The sequence below is a fragment of the Rhopalosiphum padi genome, chromosome 2 (genome assembly GCF_020882245.1).
Source record: "Rhopalosiphum padi isolate XX-2018 chromosome 2, ASM2088224v1, whole genome shotgun sequence".
NCBI lineage: Eukaryota > Metazoa > Arthropoda > Insecta > Hemiptera > Aphididae > Rhopalosiphum > Rhopalosiphum padi.
This window is the reverse complement of record NC_083598.1, coordinates 22,582,542-22,603,179: the sequence shown is the minus strand read 5'-3', so window position 1 is coordinate 22,603,179 and position 20,638 is coordinate 22,582,542. Positions and strand designations below refer to the sequence as shown.

Genomic DNA, 20,638 nt, shown 5'->3' with positions numbered 1-20,638 from the left:
TGCAATGGCGCCGCCCGGAGACGAACCACTTTACATTAATTATTATTATCGACATCAACGACGAGGCGTTATTTTATCGTATATTCGTATATATAATATTACGTATTGTACATTTATTACACGTATAGGCGGTATAGCCATGTAGGTATACTATAATATAATAAATATTAAATTTACAGGATAAACTGCGGCTGAGTAGTTTGTGACATCCCTTGTCATCGCGTTGTTGTTGCTACACAATATCTTTAATACCTATGACATAATACCCTGATTTTGTGCGTTTAAGGCTATAATAGAACATCACATCCATCACTTGAGTTGTCTCTGTTATAATAAAATAATGTAAAATATAACACATTTTACATTCATAATTATCCATTTTATTCTAATATTTTTAAAATCAGAGACCACAACGTGAAGTCATTTAATTTATCGTATATTTATAAATTATAGTTATGCTGTGTATAATCGATCGATTTGTACATCAAGCACTAGTGCACTACTATTTCTGACGGTGGTGCAAGATAACGCATTCAAAACGCACTTAAATGCCCATTTGCAATGGCGTATTCTTAATTATATTATAGAACTACATACTTGGAAATTACAGAAACTAGAGTTTACATTATTCAAGTATGTGTATAAGGCGTTACAGTAAGTGAAAGTATAATCAATAATGATTTCGTTATAGTTTTTCTATATATTATAACAATTTGCAGATCTTATGCTAACGAGTATACAGTTCTAAGTTTGAATCAATATGGAGATTTTTACATTAAAATAGACAGTTGTAAAGCTGTAAATACACATTTGGAAGTCAGTAAATACTAGATAAGTACTTAAAATCTGCTTAAAATTCACGAGTTCCTATAATATTGACATGTTTAATAATTATAAAATTATAAAATTTTTGTTGTATCAATCATTATTCATTATTTTATTCTATTATATATTGTTACTAAAATAAATATTAATAATTTATTATAACGATGTATACGTATTTATAATTTAATCCAGTTAACAATGAAACATTCAACCTCGATTATAGCGAGCATCATTATACAAAGTAGATGTCTTGCAAAATTTCAGTAGTCAAACAAGATATTTTATGTTTTTTTTTCAAATATTTAAAAAAACAGGTTTTCAATAGATAAAATAAATATTTTCGATTGTATTTCTTCTATTATCTGCGGTAACGTGTATGAAAGATGTCCATCAGTTAATTATTGGCAAAAATCATGGTCACATACGCAATAAATATAAATTTCCGTTGAAGTAATATGAGTTTATATATGTATATATATCAATAAAAAAAATATCAGAATTACAGCAAAAAATGAATGTTATAGAGCAAGTTAAATTGAATATATACCTCAAAGGCTCAAAATATTTTCCTAATGTTTATACCTATCTATGAATTATAATAGTATATATCATACATTATTTTGTTGACTTTTACTTTTTAGACAATACCGACTTATCGTATAATGATATGTAAACGGTTCGTAGACTCGTGGTATAATAAATAGATAAAAATTATTATAACTACCTATATTTTTGTTATTTTTAATTCATATATATATACTAATAACTTATGAAAAACTTTGTATTAAAATTAAAAAAAAAAAAAATTTAAAACGATCTAGAATATCAAATGTCTACATACAACACAAAAAGTCAAAATATTTTTAAATTTTAACCATATGTACCTAAATAAAATGCGTTTATAAATATTTGGTTAGCATTTAAATGGTTGTTTGTTTTCCAATTATACCTACCAAAATTAGTTTTGCTTAAAAATGTTTTTCTTGTTTTTTTTTGTTATTCCTGCTTATTTTGAAAAATCCTAAGTTTTTACTCTTTCCTCATCTCTCTTACTTAAGTTTCAATTATACCTGATTTTCCTCTAGAAACAGTAGAAACCACCCCACAATTAAAAATCCAAGAATTTTATCTACCAGAAAAAATATATTGAGATGAAAAAAAATAAAAAACACATAGTATAAAATGTAAAATATGTTGATCTGTGTTTTAAAAATTATTTAGCGCGAGCTGTGATTCGGTACGATTTCCATGCAATAATAAATTATACTTCTTGTGTAATATTTATAGATTATGCATCGTTCGTAAATATTCGTTCAAGATTCGATATCGAATTAATTTTACATAAATTGTATTCAAATGCAGTAAGTTTATATACAAAATAGATATACATAGATCTAGTACAATATTACATTAAACATACATTATATATATATATATATACTTTTACGCATGTTTATCGTATATTGTTATGTTTGTATACATAAACAATTTTATATTATAATTTGGTTACCGGGATCTGACCGATATGCATACGCGCACACATAATATTCATTCGCCATACTCACAGAAACACTACAGTTTATAAAGACCAACGACCCCCCGGCACCACAAATAGACTCGTATGTCTCGGAGTAGTCGGCTCGCAGACTTATTAATTTTAACCGACAGATATCTTCTAAGTACACGGACTACTGTTCCAGTCTTGCGTTCTGTCACTCTCCGTTACTCCTCCTCCTCATAATCCCCTCCCTACGTCTATACTATCCCTTCACCGTCTGTATATCCCTATTCTTCCTCTTCTAGGGTTTTCATGTTTATTATTATGATATTTTTTATACATATGTGTCAAAAGTTATTTAGCCAATTTATTAACCATGCGACAACGTTTCACTATATGAATATAAACAGTTTTATGCGTATTCTTTGCAGACAAAAATTTAGTGGAAAAAATGTATACATATAATATATATATAAATATATATACAGCAAAAATTAACTATTTAATTTCTATGTCATACTATATTCAGTTGTTTTATATTTTCGTCTACAATAAGGTTTTTTTTTTTAATAAAAAAATTAAGCAGTCATTTAATGTCTTAAAGTGTTTTAGTACCTACATATAATATTTCGTACATCAACTTAAAATATAAATATAGGAAATTAATGTAATATGTTATTATTTATTCTACCTAATATATTAATTTTACAAAATAACGACAAATTTTGTTATTTAAAAATAAACACGCTATACAAATATGTTATTAAAACCATTAAGAAATTAAATATTTTGGTTTTGTCTATATACATCTATAACAGAGTATAGGTATAATTATACGTTTCATTTATCATTGTATATTTTCCTTAAAACATTATAATATACTAATTATATTATACCTACATAAATAAAAATAAATTATGCTGTTTAATTATTATAAAAAATGTACGACTATTACTGCAAGCATATTATAAACGAATAGAGAAAAACTATACAATACATTTTAAGATACTACACGACAATAATATGAAGTAATTTGTAAACAAAACTCGTATATTTTATTCATGAGGATTTTATCTCGAAAAGAAATAATAATAACAATAACAATAATGATAATCGCATTAAATTTTAAAGTCATTCCAATGTAATATACTGGACGGTTTGGCGCCGACAGGGTAGTATATTAATATACTATATGCTGTATATACTGTACCCATACATATATATATATATAAGCATAGTTAATGTGTGTGCACGAACAATATAGAATAAGGTACCTATGGTTATATACCTATACATTATACATATATATATATATATAATATATATGCAGTCAGCAGCAGGTTGTTGCGTATAAACGCGTGATGCGGGGCCTGCCGCTCGTCAAATGCGCTCGATCATCATTTTTTTAATATTATCATTATATTATGTGTGTATTTTTTTTTATATATATAGAACCCAGGAGCAATAACAACAGAAACAATAAACGAGCAACAATGTTTAACGAAATGAATAGCGTACACCGTATATACATATGATATGTACATATAGTGTGCCTACCTATCCAGTGTGTGTCTGTGTATATACCTACTGATATATCTTATATATTATGTATATACCTAGCTAGTTTATTACATGCAACGGACTTCTGTGTGAGTTGTCCGTCTGGCGCCGGCGCCACACGATACTGTGTATATTATACACCATCATCCCGCGTATACACACGTATACACATACACAATACGATGTGGTAACTAGCGAGAAGGTGGAGATGGTTAATGGTTAATAATTAAATAATAATAATAATACAAATAAAAAAAAAAAAAATTAAAAAATTAAAAAACCATACGTATTGTATAATATAGTATAGTATATATATTATTATGTTACGATGAAACAAAACGCGTTTGATTAATACGGGTAAAGGTAAGGTAGGTATACATAATATTGTACACGAACTATCGTATAATACGTTATTATATCAGCAGCATGTGTACTTGGTTCATCATCTCATAATTATCCATACTCGCGGAGAGAGAGAGAGAGAGATAAAGATATAGGGATCGATCGAATTATCCGATAACGCACGCGCCGTCGAGACGAAATGCAGATATAAAAATGACAGACCGGCGCGGCGACGTCCGTCGTCATTATATTCGTGTGTATACGACGTATGTCTGCAGTATGGAGTAAAAACGGATTAATAAATATATATATGTGTGTATAATTTATAATAACTATATATTGGATTGAATTGGCTCCGGCGTTCTTCGAGGATTCGAGCCGTCAGGTTAGGCTGCACCGTCTGCATTGGCCTCGGATTTTATCTTGTACTGCATTAGAAAAATATACATATTTAATACATAGGTATTTCTATTCAAAACACGGGGATAATAATTATGACTATGACATTTCAGAAAAATTGTGTACATACATGTCAAAAATAAATATAGTTCTTTCAAAAAATGTAATGTACGAAACATAATATTGTTTAATATCACGAGTATATTATAATTTATAACATAACCATCCGCGACTACGTAGATTATTGTACTTGTACAACACGATATAAAATCAATTTTTATACAAATTCATGACGAATGCAAACCACCCTCCAATCCGATTTCACGTCTTGGTCAACACCAACACTAAAAACGTATTCATACAATTATTTAATATATTTATGTACAAACTATTTACGTTCGTTTATGATATGTCCCACCGGACACCGCCATATCAGAGGCGTGGGTCGCCAAGTTGCTGAAGTTTCTATAACATTGATATATTATATAGAAACCGAATATTTTAGTTGTTCTGATATTGCTGTGGATAATCACCGGTTAATAAATGACTTCCATTTAAACTTGTTTTTAAACATCTCTTATAAACGTATTCATAAATTATACTATAATTCAATTATCCAATTATCTTTTATAGATAAGACTATCAACAGCTAGTGCGCAAAATTAAAATTTATATGAATAATTGTAGAGTACCATGCCGAGCTCCAAATTAGCATCACTAATATAGCTATTATACCTGTCTGATCTTATCCAAATAATTAAAATACAAATCTTGCGTTCTACATCTATATACGCATATATAGGAAATGACATAGTGTACCATTATATACCAGTATAAGTCTATACTTCATTATTAAACCACGATAAATTTAGAAAATATAAATTAAAGTGTACGAGAAGACTTAAGATGTGATAACACATTAACACACATGACCTTAGCTGGAAAATATGACGCGTACTGTGATTTACCTTTTAAAAAGTTATTCACCTTACGACTCTTCATGGGCGGAAAAAGTTTTAACAGGTCTCCAAAAATTAAATATCTACCTATAATTGTTACTCAAGATCAGTGGTTATGCTAGGATGGAGGGGGGTGTTAGGATATGTAGCCACACTTGTAAATATAAAAGATTAGTTATTAAATACGTATGACAATTCTTCTCTCGTAAAATTACGTAAAATGAAAAATACTTAGAAAAGGCCAATAGTAGCTAAGTATCTCTTGTCCTCATGTCGATTTTAAAAATGAATTTTTTTAGAATTAATTTTACACGAATGTAAAGCACGCCATTCCCGTAAATATGCTAGCCTAGTTTTAAAATTCACAAAATACTCTCTCCCCCGTCAAATCAAAATCACACGAAGCGACCAGAAATTGCTTTCCAGACATTTCCTAATAAAAATGAAGATTTTTGAATGTTTCCTCTTTTGAATATAATGTTAATGTACGTCATTCCCTACTGTATAGTGTATAATATGCCTATAATACCATACTAAATACGTTTAATATTGACTATTACTATACTATACCGAACGAGTACAAAAACTTTATGATATGTGGCACCTACTAATATTACTATACCTACCTATATAAATATAAGTAAACTTGTGTGTAATCAATTATCAGTAGTTATTCAATTTTCTACCAGAATTTAATTTTAAAAGTTATTTTTACACTTTCTATTACTTGATATGTTAATGCTCAAACGTAGTTTGATAATTTATTTGTTGTAGGTCAATAGATAGTCCGTAAACGATAATCGGCCGCTGATGCGTAATGTATGATATTTAGATAAACATTTGAATCATTCGATGCACAAACCGGCAATCACGACTCGGTACTATCTGCATTAATATTTTTGTTAGAGTTTGAATAAGAATATTTATAATACATGTGCCATGTATATTTATATAAAAATAAATTACATTACTTTAAATTTTTCGCTTTTTCAGTAATCATTATATATTTATATACGGATTTAAGTGCTATTTTTATAGCTTAAATGTATAAACTTTTTAAAATGTTGAATAATTATGAACAAATATCAAGAAAAGTTTCAATAAATGTCATGAAAATGTTAAATTTTAAATTAAATAGAAAATAAATGTATAAAAATAGTCATATTATTGAATAACGATTAACGTTGCAAAAAAAAAGAACTGGAACTCACTCTGCTGTATAGTATAATTAGTGTAAATGTACCTTGTCGCTGAGAAATTAATATATTAAGAGGATATAGCTATAATAGCTAGCGCAAACAAAGACAAAACATATTCATGCAAAATTATTTTTTATCTTTTAAGTTAACTTAGAGTAAAATCACCTATTAATTATAGAAAATAGGTGATATAATAAATTAAGGGTATATTTAGTATATTGTTTTGTCTAAATATTGTTTCAAAACAGTTAATTATTAATTTAAATAAATATTAAACATATATATTTTTTTAATTGAATATAGTCAAATAATAACAATAAAAAAAAAAATATAAAACTGCAGATGAAGTCAAACTCTCAAAAATATTAGCCTTTAAATTTATGTAATAGGTGATTTTATTCTTAGATAACTGAAGAATCATGAAAAAAAAACGATTATACGCGAATGTATTCTTAGTTCATATACACACAGATTTGAGAGAAAAAATAAATATTACGCTGAAATCCTCTTAAGATTGCATTCAATAAATCATTGCATACGAAAAACTATTCTGAGCCCAGAAACATCCATTGAGAATCTAAAAGCTTGAAACAAAAAGAAATCTACTGTCTTACTGAAATAAAGTTTGGTAGTTTGTAGACTTAAATAATAATGATAGCCGGTAGGCATGTTTAGCGTACTGTAACGTCCAACGGTTTAACGTGTGATGAACATTATATGTACATACGTCATAATCACTCATATAACTCATGTCTTACAAGGATAGATGTTTAATGGGTAACTAGAAAAAAATCATGGTTAAAGGTGACAGTTAATTGTGTAGAAAATAGAAAAACATTTATTTTTAAATATTATATCTCTTCAGTCTTCAAGTTCTGAAATTATTCTGTGATTATAAAAACTATTATTATGTCTTAAACAATATCTATATCTAAATTTAAAATTCAGAAACTGATAAAAAATTAACACAGCTCATAATTGTATAGTAAATATTCGATTCTTATTAGTTATTAGTTATTTTAAACATAAAAGTTAAAATTGTTTAGTTAGCTAAAAAACCACATCGTTTTTCATATTTTTAACAATTTTTTTAATAGCACTTAATTTAGCTCAAAATATTTTTCGTTGTTTGGTTAGCATTTGGTATTATCATTGTCGCTATGTTAGTATGCCATGGACAAAAAATATTAAATTATTTTAGTTTTACGGAAAAAAAATAGTTACTATCCGGAGTCACAGCAGGTTTACTGGAAAGGTTTGAAATGTTTGAATACCAAGCAAACAATTGAAAAGTCGGTAGGTATAATAAAATGTTTAATGATAGCCGAATCGCAAAAATAACACGTTCCACGACACCTTTAAACATTACTTGTTGGCGCCATTGAAGCAGTAGACCTCGTCACCTGGATGAACTATATTTTTCGAGTGTAGGTACGACTCGTATATTAGGTGTACCTACCTCATAAACCTAACCGCAACAACTGCGCGTTGTCAATCGCTATCGTTTCTTATCGCACGTATTTTCCGCATTGCACATAATATTATATGAATATTTACTTATAGAATTTACTATTTTATACACAGAACATGCAAAATTATGATAATATATGACAATAATATAATAAATACATAGAAACGTAATTGTCGATCGCTGCCGCCTTGACGATTGTATAAATGACATTATGCGAACAAATATGAAATAATATATTATAATTACAACCAGAATATGACGATTCTTACATACAAATTAAACAAACGTATATATATGTATATATATACTTCGGCTATGTGGATACGCGTGTGGCGTGTCGTGGGTTCAATTAACATCGTTATTATACACATGCGTCTTAATTCGGAGATGCTCATATTGCTCGTTAACATTAGGTCATCCGTATAATTTCCACTATTTTTCGTATAACATGAAATACGAACGAGATAAATATATGTATGTAACTAAACGCACAGTGGTTCATTAACTTTTGTGTGGTGGAGCATAAATAATGGCATTGAACACAATAATATACACTACTTATTATATATGTAACGTATATTATTTTCTACTCCACCGCAAGTAGGTACTCGGGTATACAGTGAATTCGCTCAAACTCAAATTTCTCTAAGACTTATATTACTTATATTAAACTCCAAGAACAGATGATATCTCGACGGTATACCTAGATAGTTCTATTTAAGACATTTAAAATTTTAATGTAAAGGGACATCATATAAGTTAATAGAAGATACTGTAATTGCAATTTGAAAGGTTATATTTAAATTCAAAGTATAATTTATGTTACCCGTTTAATCAGAGATTATCAATTTTATCAATTTGATAATTTCTAAAATTTCATCGGAAGTTGAGGTCGTTGAGAAGCCAACTAATTAAAGTCAAATAATTAATAATTAATTATTATTATACAATTATAAAATGTATATCCATTATAGTAAAAACGACTATATTATAGTGTTCAGTAAAAGTTTCCGTTAATGAAGTGACAAAAACGTGGGAAATTATAAGTATAGGAACTATATTCATACTATACGAGTAAAAGGCATGATTTGAAAAAATACTCATAATTATTTTTCAACAGTATTACTTTTGTTTTTTTTTACATCGTATTATAGATCATATTTTCGATCATTATACGCCCTAAAAGACTAAAAAATATACTTTGGATAATATTAAAAATAAATAGGACATATACTAAACCATAAAATAATAACAAACTATTATTCCATCAACATTATAAAATATTATATATATATAATGTAGGTATTATATCAGCATAATATTTTGGACTAATGCACACGGAACATCTTATACTCTATTACTTATTGGTATATATTTAACATCAAAATAGAATAATACATATATATATAAGTATATAATTTCTTTTAATTCTTTTAAATTTGATTTTCTATCTATAATACTATTTCAATTTATAATAAAACATATCGAATGTCTTTCACTTCTCTGCGTACTCGAGTCGTAGATTAGGCCTGTCTATCGTTCTACTGCAGTGCGTAGATATAGTACATATTATAATTATACACACGCCGCCGCGCATATTGACGTATATTATTATTTATTATCATTATGATATGCAACGCGCGCGTGCATAGCGTCTGCATTCACCGTGCAGTGCTGTTGCAGCGGTAACGCGCCGTTTACATTTTGTAAACAATAGCTGATAATATAGTAATCCGACTATATGATATTGTTATTAAATCCGTCGGTACACTATATGTGTACACAATGGGCATACCGCATATGCGCGCGTACATAGTGTTGTGTCCCTAGCGAAGTGCGTGTGTGTCCATATATTATTATATTATGTTATTTCGTGTACGATATTACGAGTGTATATGCACGAGACCTATATAATGTGCATCCGGAGAGACGCGGACCGTGCGACGGCGGTTGCAGCGATTACCGTGGCGACAGTGCACAGGCGTCGACGACGGGCGGCCGTCCGGCGGACGCACGCGGAGCGTTTTAATCCCGTGCCGTAGGGTCCGGTCACGTTCTGCGCGTGTACACCACATACACTCGGTGCGCTGCAGCAGACGAAGACGTGATATTATTATTATTATTATTATTATCATCATCTCTCGTGTATACGCGCCATAAATACACACACACACACATATACATACCGACGCCCCCGCTATATACATTTGGTCGGTGTACAATGCGTACGCGTCGGCGTCACCACCGGCCGCCGGAGATCCTGCAGCCTCGGGTGTGTCCGGTTGACGCGATACCCATCATCCTGCACAACGCGAACAGTTCAATAGCCGAGACCCGAGACGGGCAAAATATAATAATAATATATATATATGTGTGTATAGAAATGCACTTGTGCACACACACAGCGTGCGCGCGATGGGGCGGCGCCTAAAATACGCGTATAATATAATATAATGATATATTATATTATTATTATTATTATGTTTCTTATTCATTCATATTTTCGCTTCGTATTATGTATATTGTACTCTTGTAATGCCCCTTTCCACCCCCCGCGCGTTTTCGCATGCCATTGCATATTTTCGTTGTATTTTTTTTCCTTTCGATTTACGTGATGATGGCATATCTCGCGGGTATCCAAATGGTCGACATAACACACACATATATATATTATATACACACATCTGTAGAGTCCGATAGTGCAGTGTAATATTATAATAAAATAATAATAATTTGTGTGTGTATCTCGTGCACTGTGCTCTGCAAGCATATGGCTGACGAATCTGTTAATTCATACATTGCCAAAATATTTAAAAGTCATAATATAATCGAACCTCCATTAGAATATACGTAATAATAGTGATGCGATATAGGAATTTATGGAAACACATTAATCAATAACGTAGAAATAGGATTGATCACAGTAAATAATAATTAATATACCAGAGCTATTGGCTTCTTTCCAAAATACCGACCATAACAGACGCCTGTTTTGAAAATGAGTTAATAGAGCACTGAAACATTAATAATGAGATGAAACTATATTTATTCAACTTTATAATCGGACGAGTATTACGGTAGTTACACATATAGATCATGTTAATCGTTACATCGCAATATTTCCATATTTTAATTTATTGATACATATATATTATTTTATAAGTATCTACAATCTGAATTTGTTGTAAAATTACCGTTTTATACTAGTTGTTCATAGTTTAAATCCCATTGAAAATATTATTAAATCCATTGGCGCAAATCGTAGGGATGCTAAGGAGGCTTAGCACCCTGAATTTTAATGCTAGCATCCCGAATCCCGTGATTATAGTTTATAATTTAACTACCATAATATTTTAATAAAAATTATAACTTATTAAATAAAAGAAAGAAAATGAAATAATTTGTTATTATTTAATAATTGCTGAAAACTGTACGACTCAACTTAATGAACTTAATTCGAGTTAAACGAGTTAAAATAAGTAATCAGTAAAACTGTTTATCCAAATTTATTTAAGTTACTTCAAGCTGCCTTAGTTTTACCGATTTCATCTGCTTCATGCAAAAGAAGTTTTTCTGTAATTCGAAGAATAAAATCTTGCATATATACCACAACGCGCCAAGAAGGGTTATCGGATTTGTCCATTATTCACATTGAAAGAGATGTATTTTTTAATAATGAAATTATTTTAAATAAATATGCTGAAAAAAGCGTACATTGTCATTAAACTTCTAATAAAAAAAAAAAAAATTGTTTTTCATGAAATGTTATAATTTAATTAGATTTAGAATTTATTTTATTAATAAAGAGGTTGTGGTGTTTGAGGTTTGTAAGGGAACTTTGCCCCTCGTGCGTCTGGTTTTTCTAAAAAATGTTTGGTGAATAAGCCTCCCTAATATTAATGGGTGATTTGCGCCAATGAAATCAATCTACTTTTAAACTTTTAAAGTTAGGCAGCTTACTTGGAGGGATGAACTGTGTTACATTTTAAAGCGACGATCATTGTTGTACAACTATATGCATCTATAGAATATTTTAAGATATACATAAATGCTGCAAGTACTTTTGAGATGGTGTAATTTACAGTAAAACTACAGAAATATAATTCTTATTACATTTTTATTTTGTTCGCATTACTAACACTTTTTAAAATATTTAAGTGCGCGCTGCAAGTAAATATTTTATAAGCTCATATAGTATAATATTAGCATTATAAGCTAGATAATTAAACATGCTGTTTATTTTAAATGCAATGGCGTCTCAAGTTTAAATTTGTCTACATTTTAAATTGTATACGTTTATATATCTACGTTTTATTTTATTTACTTCGACTTTAAATGAAGTTGTAATCACAAATATATAAAAATAAATTGGCTCTCATTTCATTTTATTTTTAAAAATTGTAATTTCTCTATTTTATAATATATATGTATATATATATATATTTTGTACACGTACTTTTGGCTTGCATTCGGTATTTTAGTAATATTAAAATGTATTTATTTTAACACTTTTTTTGTACCGTCAACATTTATCATTATAATTTATAATAAGCATAATTACACACGAGAACACAACTTATCTAACTCCATAAAATAATTATTTTATACCTACTTGAGCAATATATTCTATTTCTAATACATATATAGTATTACCTATATATTTATTTTTCAATATATAATATTTATAAACGGATTAATTTGTATACTAATAGATAATAATTATATAGCTGACATATTATATAAATTATAAGTATTAACGTACATACCAATAGTTAGTACTAAAATGTGGTCAGCCTATCTTATATATTTTATTGCACTTTTCTATTGTATAGAATATTTCCTACACTTTACATAATATATTAATACAATAATACGTACAGTATGTATGTACTAAATAGAATTATAATAATTTGCGTAATGTGTATGTAAATAATAAATATGATCATATTATTCATATTATCTCCAATATAAAACAAATAATATATCTACTTATCTAAGTTAACTTATGACTCCCCCTACTTGAAATAAAATATTATTTTTAATTACATATCAATAAGTATACTTGTATACAGATACGAGCTTAGGGGATAAAACTCGGACCGTTCACCCGTTACATTATACTCCAAAGATACCTTTTTTTACATTATCACGTTTTGTGTATTATACATCAAAGATCCTTTTTATTTTATTATACTATATACTTCAAAGATACCTTTCTACATTATTATATATTACACTTCAAAGATACATTATTCTTTATTAGTTCATTAAAAGGTGCAGTACACTGTTTAATATAATGACGTTTTGTAGTCTTGAAAATAACCTATAGTAATATTTCAAATGATTATGATTTATTTCACTTTAAAAACGAAAAGTATCTATTATCCATGTATTCATGTTTTTTACTATTAAAACATTTTTTGGGTTTTTTTTTCATTTCCAGAATTACATAGACTTTGTATTTATGACATACTAAATTAGTTGAAATTATACGAATATTATTTTTATTATTTTTCGACCAAAAAGTAACAGATACTATAAATTGTATAATTAAATTGTTTTACAGTTAAACTTAAAAAATTTCACTATGTACAAAATGTCATTTCCTATTTAATTATTTAATACAATAAATTTGAGATATATATAGTTAAGCGGTTAAGCCATAAAAGTTTCTAATGCACTTAGTTTTGGCAATTTCCATACTTGGAGTGTCTTATACTTTTATGTTATATTTTCGTAGTTTCATACTTTTAATGATTTCAATTCTCATGTATTATGTAATAAACATGCGAATATGTGCAAAATCTTTTGTGATTTGTTACAGAATACAAATATAAGCAATAGTGTGCAAGTTAATTTCTCCTTAAGTAATAAATTAGTAAACAAAAAAACAAAAATGTTGATTATTATAAACTATAATAATAATTTTTAAATCATTAAGTTTAGTTGGTATACTTATATTATTTTTGTATACAGTGTCACAGTTATTGTGTTCGCATGAAACAATAAGGCGCCAACAAATTCAAAATTCAAAATGCAAATATGCAATATATACCTGTCAATAAAAAATGGAAATTACAAAATTGCAATTAAACACATTTCTCAGCGGCGGCGGAGGCGGCATCGAGGGTTGGCCTCGGGGGCAGTGCTTATATCGTTGTGGTTAATATATACCAAGTGGGATTACACTTCTCGTGCGGCGCGCGCGCTCCACTATAATACCTCCCCCAAAAGGGGCGATCCAAAATCATGATTACGCGGAGCACGCGCGGTCGCGCCAAAGCTGTAGCTCGAAACGCGGACCCCTGCGCGGTCCTCTCCAACGCATATCGTGATTACGCCGCCGCCGCCGCCGCTGCTGCAGGACGTCACGCGTCGCACCGTCGGCGACGAGAAGAACGGCGACCGTCCGTCGTCGACCACAGTCTGCCAGTCTGGTGGACGGCGACACGAAACGCGACACGTTAGCGGGCGCCAGGGGATCGTCAAAGGTGGTGTCTCGTCGCGTGTGCATTGTTTCAGACGGTCGTGGTCGCGTCGACGGTCGTTGGCGCGCGCGTGCGCGACCGAGCCCGATAATTAATCGTCGCTAGTAAATAATATTAGTACGCCGCCGCCGTGGCGTCAAATCCCGCGGCCCACGTTTTTCTCGCCGCCGCCGCCGCCGGCCGCTGGGCTCGTCGTTCTGGCGACGACGTCGGCGGCGGCGCGGCGGTGGTGGCGGCTGTGGCGGCGTCGACGACGGCGGGTAGAAATATAAATGGCCCCGCGTGACGGCCGCCGTCTGCACCACCGGGCGGCGGCGGCGGCTGGTGTGTGCGAGTGCGCGTATTAAACACGCACCGCCGCCGCCGTGCACACCATAATAAACGCGCCGTAGCACTGTTGTAGTATAGTCGTATATATTATGGTACAGTACGTATGTTGCGCTACGACGACGGTCGACACTCGGCAGTGTGCTATCCGTACGCGTTCGCTTCGCACGTGTTTCGAAGTGTTGCGTCTTCCGTCGCCGATCGACTCCCGTCGCCGCGGTCCCAATAATTTCCGTGCGTGTTTATTATATTAATATTATTATTGTTATTGACGTCCATTGTATTATCGACACTGCACGACACCTGTCCGGAGACATTGTCGTATATTTTTCAAACACCCGTACACCTTTCTGCCCCTATCGTATATACCGTAAATTATTTGCCGGGCGATTACGTGTGCGAAATAATAACAATAACATTATGTTTTTGTCCGCCCCCGACGACGGGACGTGCGCCCGCCACCGTGCGGCCGGTAGCACGTAGTGCCGTTCAACGGGAAAACCTAATAAATTATTAGAAAAAAAAAATTATAGCTGTTTCGTCGTGTCCGACACGACTGCTGTCGTACAGCACACACCTGCAGCAGTTAACCGCTCGTCCGCAGCTTTGAGCTTTCGCGAGTCACGGTCACCGCGCGATGGCTGATGTCCGCAAGTGCACCGCCGCCGTGTTGTGCGTTCTAGCGGCGACTCTGGTGACCGCCGCGCTTGCAGCCCGGAAACAATCGCCACTGCTCGAAGACAACGCCTTGCCCAAGAAACCACCGTACAGGGTGACAGGTACTTATACCTACCAATATAATCGGCCTCCCTCCAACTCTCTTTCCGTCGACCGATTCGCCCATATGAATAAAATATAATAATATAATATATTATCACGACACGATAATAAATAATATAATGTCAAAACGTATTATAATGTTATGACGTCGAGTGTTATGTATAACAATATAGTGTGTTGTATAATATTACAGGAAAATGCGCGAGTTGTCTTTCCCGCCTTTTATACTTTTACCCGACACGCGCCGCTGCCGGCCGATAAAAGAGCCGGTCGTTGTTTTCGTAAACCGATTTTTGGCATTTTTACAAATATGCGCCTCCCTCGTCGTCCCCGGGGCTATCGCAATTTATTCGTTCCGATTTTATTTTTAGCGTTTATTATCACCCGTGTGTATCTCTAACGTATACACTGTTATAGGTGTATAACGCGTGTAAAATTATTAAATTTATATCCATATACATACATATTTATATATATAATATATATATATATTATATATAATATATTATACTCACATCATGTGTGTACGATGCTATAAAAACAATACTTGTCTGTTTACCTCTATTTACGTCTTATCTCTATGCACGTCCTCAGCAGCTCGGCCCTCGCAGCATTATACGACGGTGACTATTATAATACGACGGTCGTCGTTATAATATATGATATTTATAGGTGTTTTCTCTCTAAATGCATTTCGTGCCCACACGGTGCATTGTGTTCGACGCGATGTTATCCTCGAGCCGCACGTGTGCACACGTCCATAACCCGCGCTCTCCAGAATCTTTACGTTATTATATTCTTTACGTACACACACCACTTAATACTTGTACAATTATACTTGTGAGTCGAGTCGAGTCGATCTGCGTGGTCTTTGATTGAAATCGTGAAAAATACGGATTTCTCAAAACGACTGTAAAATAATTGTATAAATGCGATATCCTTTATTTTAAGCTATTGATTTTGTTATCTGGAGAAAATTATTATACGTTTCACACGAACGATTTGCGTGGCTGTTTACTTACACGTCTCGGTGGCGGCTAGAAATGTACACCAACGTACCTATGCCATGTAGTGAAATATTTTATTCAGCCCGCGAAAAAGCGTTCGTAGGTGTATTTTTGGAAAATTAGAACTTCAAACAAAACAAAAATTAAAAATAATCTGGTTAAATATAATATTATTATATAACATTATTAAAGCCGTAAAGATAATATGGTATTCAGAATAATTATTTTACATTTGAATGGTTTCTACTTTCTATGCACATTTCTATGTATTATGAAATATGAATATTGTTCAAATTTTAAAATAGATTATTACAGATTGATTTTTTTTTTTATTGTAACTAGTAGAATAGGTTCAAAAAAAAAAAATATTTATATTATAAACTTATAGAACGATATCGCGTAAATTTGACAAACTTAGAATAAAGTATAAACTACGTATTATGTTATAATATCACCAGATTTAAAACGTGTATAAAAATGTAAGACAATTAATATAATATGATGTATCAAAAAAGAAGTTATAGTCTGTTTAAAATAAATAAATATTTTGTTAAAATAATAAGATACAGTATCTATATACATACTACATATATTAAAATTTATTTTATTCCGTAATACAAAATTATTGGAATTTCATATTAAAACTAAACTACTAAAAATGTATACGGGAAAAAAACATTATTCTAATTAACAATCAAATTTAATTTTGAACATATTCACAAACGTGTTAATTTTACAAAAACCTATACGCGTGATTCAAATGATTCATTATTCAATACCAAATTGTAGAATAGTTGCTTAAAACTTCGGAATCAATAAAAAATTCAATTAAATTGACATTTTTCAATATTTTTTTGTAAATAGAATTATAATACTTGATATTTTGGAAATATGATTATAATAATATAATTTATTTATATGATTAAAAAGAGAATATTATAGCATGCTTATTACTAAATTAAATAAGTAATAATCCATAAGTGTGAGAAGTGTGACATACAGACATAATATTATATAGTATAAATATTAGCTACAGCAGTACTGCAACTTGTAGTTTAATATTATCATGATATGTTATAGGCAATAGATATATGGTGCAATTTGTATGCCAATATGATCAAATATTGTTCACAATTGTACTAAACCATAATTAATAACTATATATTTTAAAGTCATGAATGCGAAAATGAATAATAATTTTAACAATTTTTAATCGACATCAATCAAAATATAAAGCTATTGAGCCATAGTGTTAAAAAGAACAATTTATGTAATTTAAAATGTATACAAAGAAATATTACTCTTATTTTAACACCAAAATAATTTCAAACTAACTAATAGGTAGATAAATAACATTCCCGTTAATTTAGTTCAAACGTGTTGTAAACACTAAGTCACTAAACAGCTAAGTTAGCAGCTCTCCTTCACTAATATCCATCCAAAAATAATAAATCGCTCTGGCTTACACATTCACATATTAATATCTATACATATGTATACTAGTATTTTCTATACATACTTTTACATACATATTATATAAGGACACATCACAGTCTCGTAAAACTGCCAAGTAATCACACAATAATACATGTCCATCGTGCATTGGGCGTCTAGACGCGGCCAACGACTTCGATACGCACTTTGCACCTACAACATATATTTCACAGGGTGTCCCACAGTATGTTCCGAACAATTTGGCGTACATTCCAAATAAATATTCGACTGAGTCAACTTTAATTATATACTTGCGTGTAGCAATAAAGCAGTATAGTTTGAAGTATTACATTTTTACATTTTAAAATAATCAAACCATTGAGAAACGCTTATATTATTGTTGGTACTTCATAACCAACATCAGTCATTAGATATATTTATAATCCATTTTCCCTGCAGCGTAAATAGTAAATAGAACCGATGATGTATTTATTTCAGCGGAAAAATTCGTTGTTGATCACTCATCACCGATAGATTTTGAGCTACTTACTACTTAATGATATTTATAGTAATTAGTAATTATATACTATTCATTTATATAAGCTTATTTACGTCTATGTAGTTATTATTTTTTATCAATAAAGGCTTAGCATTTAAATAACTATATAATAACAATATATATAATGGTTGAAAAACATACGATGTAAAATCATTACATTCATATTCTAGCACTAGCACTTATAAATATTTTAAGTACCTGTGTACTGTTATTACACCTACTAAGTCACTAAGAGTTTTATGGCTCACAACTTTGGTCGATGATCTAGATCCAATAATGACTACGATATACCAATACCGATACGACGAACTATATATACAACGAGATTATAGGAAGGGCTTTTATTTGAAGTCAGCCGGAGATGCAATATAATTACAAAAAAATAATATCGTGTTTACATATCGTTGTGTAATTATATGATACATTATCTATCACACGACCCACGATGACTGTCACAACAAGTGCGCTAGAAAAACAAAAAAATGTAATTGCTTTTGCATGTCATTGCAGTGTATTGTGTAAAACGAAAGCTTTTCCGGGATGGATTCGTCTACCCTCCCCTTTCATCGCCGAGGCACATCATATTATTATTATTATTACGCACAGCGCATTGAATCATCGAACGGTGAAAATACCGGCGGCGGGTATCTCCCGGATGATGGTCTGCGCTGTGCGGCCGTCGCCTGCTCACTATATCGCGATAGTATTCGCTTTAGTCAATGGCATCGTTTTTACGTCAATGGTTGTAAACACACGCCGTATTACCGCGCAATGCCAAAATCTCACGCGCGCGCGTACGTGGGTAACGATATAATTTTTTAATACGATTATCATGACGATGATTTTAAGTTCACTGAGCCGTATATATATATAGTGTCGTCAAATTCTCAAATCATTATAATCATAATAATAATAATACACTATTCGCCTGTATCTACATATATATTGTATACAATAATACGCGCGAGACAAAAATCCGGACATGCATAACCAATTATAATATATTATAACAACAGTTGTTATTATTATTATTATTATTATGTACGACACGCCGTTTAAATAATATATACGATACCATTATAATATTAGGTGCTATTTTTTCCCACTCGATTTGACCGAATGTTTTAATACATAATGTGATATAAATACATATATAATATTATTATAATATGTAGTGCGTGTGCGTGTGTGTGTGTGCGTATAACCGGTCATACCAAATAAGAAATGAACGAAGAAGCTGTTGCGTGCATAAAAACGGCGGGTAAACGTCGACGTCGCCGCCGCCGCCGCCGCCGTCTTCGTCGTTTTCCAGTCGCCGGCCGGCGCCAATCTGTTTCACGTCATTGCCGGCTGGTGGCTGCACACACACACACACACACACACACACACACACACACCAAACAATGAGAACGCCAACGATAATAATCATTTGTATAAATACATTCATCGTTGTCGGAATGAAAGAATAAAAATAAAGACATTAACGTTTAAAAAATAAATAAATCACGAGAATATATTGTTTTTCTGGTTTCCTAAAAATGAAAATCGTGAAAATTATTTCCAACGTTCCAACTTCCAATAATAGTATGTGAAAATGAAAAGTGTACAACATATAGTAGAACGAACAAAATGTATGTCCGTGCATGGTCTTATTTGTGGGGGGGCTGCAGGGGGTTGTTATTCCGGGCGAATAATTATTATATTTTTATACTTTGTAATTTGTTACGCCATGATTTATAATATTATATGATTATCAACATAAATACCTTAGTCGTATAATGAACATCAAA

The 20,638-nt window shown here is 31.3% G+C and overlaps 2 protein-coding genes across 3 annotated transcripts in view; one reads left to right on the top strand and one right to left on the bottom strand.

Moving 5' to 3' along the window:
- Positions 1–14,474, bottom strand: part of LOC132923521 (N-acetyltransferase ESCO1-like) — a 33,109-nt gene extending 18,635 nt beyond the window's left edge. The window contains exon 1 of the mRNA XM_060987572.1: positions 14,309–14,474. The gene's annotated coding sequence lies outside the window, so the exon portion shown is untranslated. The remainder of the gene's footprint in view (positions 1–14,308) is intronic.
- A 636-nt stretch (positions 14,475–15,110) lies between these two features.
- Positions 15,111–20,638, top strand: part of LOC132923520 (dorsal-ventral patterning protein Sog) — a 24,163-nt gene continuing 18,635 nt past the window's right edge. For both annotated transcript variants that reach the window (XM_060987569.1, XM_060987570.1), the window contains exon 1: positions 15,111–15,847. In XM_060987569.1, the coding sequence (XP_060843552.1) occupies positions 15,706–15,847 (142 nt within the window). In that variant the 5' untranslated portion in view covers positions 15,111–15,705. The remainder of the gene's footprint in view (positions 15,848–20,638) is intronic.